Source organism: Sinocyclocheilus rhinocerous, unplaced genomic scaffold, assembly GCF_001515625.1.
Source record: "Sinocyclocheilus rhinocerous isolate Xijiao unplaced genomic scaffold, SAMN03320098_v1.1 scaffold2725, whole genome shotgun sequence".
NCBI lineage: Eukaryota > Metazoa > Chordata > Actinopteri > Cypriniformes > Cyprinidae > Sinocyclocheilus > Sinocyclocheilus rhinocerous.
The window spans coordinates 721290-726591 of NW_015635048.1; the positions used below are offsets into that span (position 1 = coordinate 721290).

A 5302-nucleotide genomic window follows, 5' to 3' on the forward strand; every position below is an offset into this window, starting at 1 on the left:
TGCAATACAGCATGCCAGCAAACTCATGCAGTCTCCTAATTAATATGCATACCTAGCTGTGAGTCTTTTGAAGAAGACTGAGCGAGATCTCCAGAGCTACAGGGCAAGTGGCTTTGTGACTGTACAGATGGCGGCCAAATACATTTGTGAAGATATGAATGTGGAGGCTGTTTTAAAACAAAAAATGCTGAGGTCCACAAAGCGCCACTTCTCATATGAATCACATGATGAACCTGTCAGTGATGCACTTAGGAAGTTGGAGGTTGGATTCTTCAGGGTTGTCGTTGATGCAGCCACGTCAGCCATCAAGGAGAGATTTTACACATTGGAAAATGTGGGTAAGAAATTCGGGGTTTTGACAAATTTCCCAAGTCTTGCAGATGAGGAGCTGGCAGAGCAATGAGACGCACTAGGCACCACACTGCACTTTAAGGGGCACTCTGATTTGGACAGTAGAGAGCTTGTGCAGGAAATTAAGAACTTCCCTGACCTGCCATCAAAGACCATGAGCCTCCTTGAGCTTATCACTTTTATGCATGATAAGGATCTATCGGAGATCTACCCCAACTTTTGGACTGCTCTCAGGATTGCACTTACTCTGCCAGTCACTGTGGCTCAAGCAGAGAGGAGCTTTTCAAAACTAAAGTTGATCAAGTCGTACCTGAGGTCAACCATGTCCCAGGAACGGCTCACTGGCCTTGCCGTCATCTCTTTCACTTATGTTGTTATAATAAAATATAACTGTTTGTGCAGAATTTTGTGTTTTTTTGGGGGGGTCGCTCGAAGGGGGTCTCGCCCAGGGTGTAATTCAATGTAGAACCGCCACTGGTTACGCTCATGCTGCACTGCTTTTGAATGTGTTGCCAAGGATGATTGTCCTCCTTAAAAGGTGTCCTTTAGGGTAAAAAAACAACAACTTCTGAACATTGCTTTCCTTAAGAGCACATGTGGTCATGGACAAATAGGAAGCAGCAAGTTCACGAGTTTCTGTCTAAAGGAACAAGTTTCTGTATACGTTTCTGTTTATACAAATTTGTTCAGAAATCTTTAGGCTTACAAATGTATTAGGATGTTAAAGTGTTTTATGAAAGTGTGGCACCTTTTGTAAGCTGTTCCCCAATAAAATGATTTATTACATATTGTTTGCTGCCTCTGTCATCTTTGAAAGTTACTGAAGCATGGGAAAACAGGAATGATATTCATTAACATCTTTAATTGTAGTAACTTGATTAAATGGGATTCATTAAAAGTGATGTAAACATTTAGTCTTAACATAAATGATTAAATTAAGGATAGCATGAATAATTAAAATTCAACACAACCATTCATTTTAAATTAAATTTAAATATTTCAGTTATGTTTAATGAAAGTCATTTGTTCATGTTAAACAAACACAAGTATTTCGAGTTGGTTTAACATCATTCAGTGTTGTTAAGATAATGTGGTGTAATCACGTGGAACCACTGTCCATGATTGAATCATGTTCAACCAAAGTGCTATTTTTTTTTGAGTGTGGCAGAAGAGGATTTGAACAAATACATGATCTACATTCATAAGCCCAGAGATCACTTCAGAAGTCAGTCAGTACATCACTGATAAGTTCAGTGTCAGTGTTTCTCCAAGATGACAGAGAACATTAAACTCCTGCTGGACATGTTCAAGTGAACAGTGGAGATGCTGGTTTGTGGTTGAAGAGTTTCACACAGCTGCTCTCAGATGAGCTGATCTTCTCTGGAAAAGACCTCAGTGGAGTCAAACATGATGATGTTGATGATTTCAACTGCACATTTCCACGCATTTGAATTATGTTATCTCAACTTAATCCAGGCAAATAGAACCCAAAAGCAAAAATCATCTTCAACCAATGAGATTAAATCTTTTTTGTTTGAATTATCTTCTGGATTTAACTTGTTCACAATTTAGTCTTGTTGAGCCAATTAATTTTAACCACTTAATTTAAACAACCAGAAATGTTTTCATTTAAATGTTTTTTACTTTAAACCATTTTATAATTACTGCTATTTCTAACAAAATGTATTTTAATGTACAAATAAAATGCTCAATGTGAATGTCTCAAGTCTTTCTTTATTCCAGTGTCAAAAGTGAAACCCAAAAACAGCAATTACTGATCAGCGCTGACCTACAGTTTCAAAACTTTCTTAGAACAAGATAGTTCAAAAATACAGTATTTTCAGAATCAGTTTAAAGCAACTACAGTAGTAGTTTTAAAGTTTCTGCATGGTTGACAAATATTTTTAGTAAAACAAAGAAATAAACTAAAAACCAGAAAAAGAGGATTAACAATATTGCTATTGCATGCAATTAAATGAAATGTTCATCAACCACTTTTAACGTAAAATTTCCAATTACTGTTAAAGAGTAAAACACAAATTTGTGCTTAGTGTTGAGCTACAATCTCAAAACTATTATCTTAAAACAAGATGGATAAAAAATCCAGTATTTCCAAAATCAGTTTAAAGCAACTAGTAGTAGTTTTAAGTTTCATCGAGGTTGACAATTACTTTAAGTAAAACAAAGAAATTAACTAAGATCCCAAAAAATTTAAGATTAAGAATTTGGATTTTGCATGTAATACATTTTCTGTCAACCACTGTGAACGTATAACTGACAATTACTAAATTCACGAGAAAAAAACACCAATTTATGCTTAGTCTTGAGCTACAATCTCAGAACAAGATATATAATCTTAGAACAAGATAGATTTAGTAAAAATCCAGTATTTCTAAAATCAATTTAAATCAACTACAGCAGTAGTTTTAAAGTTTCAGCTAGGTTGACATTTTTAGTAAAACATAGAAACAAACTACAATCCAAAACTAAAAATTAACAATATTGATATTGCATGTACCTGAATGAAATGACTGTCAACCACTGTCCACATACAATCAAAAAACACTGTTAAAGAGAAAAAAACAACAACGCCAATTTCTGTTCAGTGTTGAGCTCAGAACAAATTAGAACAGGATCACCTTACTCCAATATCTTGTTCTTCAGGGTTTGCACCTTTGGTGATAGTCTGTGTCCATCCAGGTTGAAGAACACTTTCTGGATGACCTCAAATGTAGATTTGAGTTCCCGTGGGTAGCTAAGGTTCAAGGCGTAAATGAGTCTAAATAACATGGCCACTGTTTACAGCTGCATTCCTCAAAGAGCTAAGAACCTCAGTCCCTTCAATCACAACACTAACATCCACAGGCTGATCCACTAGGTCATGTCCTTCATGTGTAGATCACCATTAATGTCTGCTTCATGGCTTCTTTGGCACTCAACCAATCGCAATCCTGTGCAAAACAAACAAAATCTGCTGCATTTGTACAACAACTAATCTTTAAGAACACAGTACAGAGAATGAAAGAGAAGTAGATGAAAGATATACATAAGCATTTGCTTACAGCATAGGCTACTCCTTGAAAAGCTGTACAGGGTCCTCATTCAAGAACACACACAATGCTTTGAGGATGCATTCTCTTCGCACATCTATGCTGTTAGTCTGCAAAAACAAAAGTCACAAAACACTAATTAAACAACTCAGACATTACAATACTGATAACCAAATGCTGTGTATAACTTTCATGTATGTACCAAACTGAGAAATGGGTTGCATGATGTTTTTTATTGTTCGGCCATTGACTCCGCCCTTAGTGTGAAAAATCTTCATCAAGCTGTTTGAATATTTGTCAAGCATACCAAGAAACTTGAACTGCAGTGGGACTGTTGTAATTCGCATGAATTCATTATTGATCTGTTAAAAAAGCAAAAAAAAGTCAAGTACATTGGCTATTCTAATTTTTCAGGTTTAACAAACTCAAGTAAATGAACTTGTCTATATTTAAAGGAAAAAATAAAAACACTTACTTCATCAACATTAAAGAGAGCTGGCCATCGAGTTTTAAACTCTGCTACCATTGGCTTCTTCTGAACCACTTCCTGTCTTCTGTATGAAAAGGTTCTTTCCATCTTCTCTTTGACTATTTTGTCATTGTTTCTTTTTCTGATCTCTGTCAAAAGCTGAACTCGTTCCTTCTCCAGACTGTCAGAAGTTTCTCCCTTCGGATGCTGAGGGCAGTAATTCACTTCTGCTCTTCTAGGCTTCTTAATATTTGAAGCAGCGTGGCACTGATCTTGCTGTTTGTTCTTTAATGAATTTATGCTTACCTCAGAACACCCGACACTTCTGAGCTTGGTACGAAAGTTTGCCATCTTGTACTTGAGGCTTATTTTCCACCCATAGCAACCATTGTACGAGCCTTGCTCTCGTAAGCAAGGGTGTTTATTGATCAATGCTTCTGCCACTGCATTAAGGTCTACATCGGTTGGATATGCTTTGAATTTGATGATTTCCTCAGCTAGGCTTTCTAGAATGTGTGATTTCAGCTTTGTAGATGGACTAAGACGAGTTCCATTGGCATGGTATTCAGCATTGGCTTGTCCTAGAATTATTTCGGAGTCATAGGAGAAGCGTGGAATCGGGAATACAAGTGGCCACGTGGTAGATCTTGATATGGATTGCACTGACCCAGGAGAAGGATCAGGGGAAGATAAAAGGACAGTGTCATCAGTTTCCAATGAGGAGACCGATGCAGAATCATCTGACTTGTGCAGTGTTGAGTGAGAAGTTGATTCTGGAGTCTCACAAGAACCCAAAGTGCGCAAAGCGCGAACGGGACAGAGCAGAGCAATGGCTGGGTCTGCCTCCTCCTGGGGCAGCGCTTGCAAGTTCACCACCTGATCCCTCAAAGGCGTGGTGGGAACTTTGGGCACATATCCAGGCCGGGGTCTCAGGACAATGTGAAAGTTACCCGTTCCGAATTCTAGGCCCGAATCATCGACCGAAAATGCCTGCAGGTCCCCTACACTCTTGACCGAGGCCAAGGCAGTGAGGAGCACTGTCTTCAACGACAGAAACTTAAGTTCTACTGACTGCAGAGGCTCGAAGGGCTCCTCCTTCAAGGCCGTCAGGACCGAGGGGAGATCCCAAGAGGGTAACAGGTGAGGGCGCGGAGGATTTCACTGGAGGAAACACATATTTGCGTAGGCCCCGAGGCCAGCTGTACGCCAGTGCATCCGTGCCGAGGGTCCCCTCGGACAGGGAGTAAAACAACTGGCAATAAATCAAAAGGACGGATGCATTGAAAGATGCATTTCTGCGTCAACATCCTGAATGGGAGCTTGTGAAGGGCCCGGTTCAGTACGCGCAGGTCCAGGATCGGTCGTAACCCACCGTCTTTCTTGGGTACGATGAAGTACGGGCTGTAGAAACCCGACCTCATCTCGGCTGGAG

At 39.2% G+C, this 5302-nt stretch overlaps 1 protein-coding gene across 1 annotated transcript in view; it reads right to left on the reverse strand.

Annotated features, from left to right (window-relative positions):
* Positions 1–3421: 3421 nt before the first annotated feature.
* Positions 3422–5302, reverse strand: part of LOC107746465 (uncharacterized) — a 2362-nt gene continuing 481 nt past the window's right edge. Inside the window, exons 2-4 of the mRNA XM_016560686.1 lie at positions 3877–4719; positions 3608–3763; positions 3422–3511 (exon numbers count right to left, since the gene is read on the reverse strand). Coding sequence (XP_016416172.1) covers positions 3422–3511; positions 3608–3763; positions 3877–4719 — 1089 coding nt within the window. The remainder of the gene's footprint in view (positions 3512–3607; positions 3764–3876; positions 4720–5302) is intronic.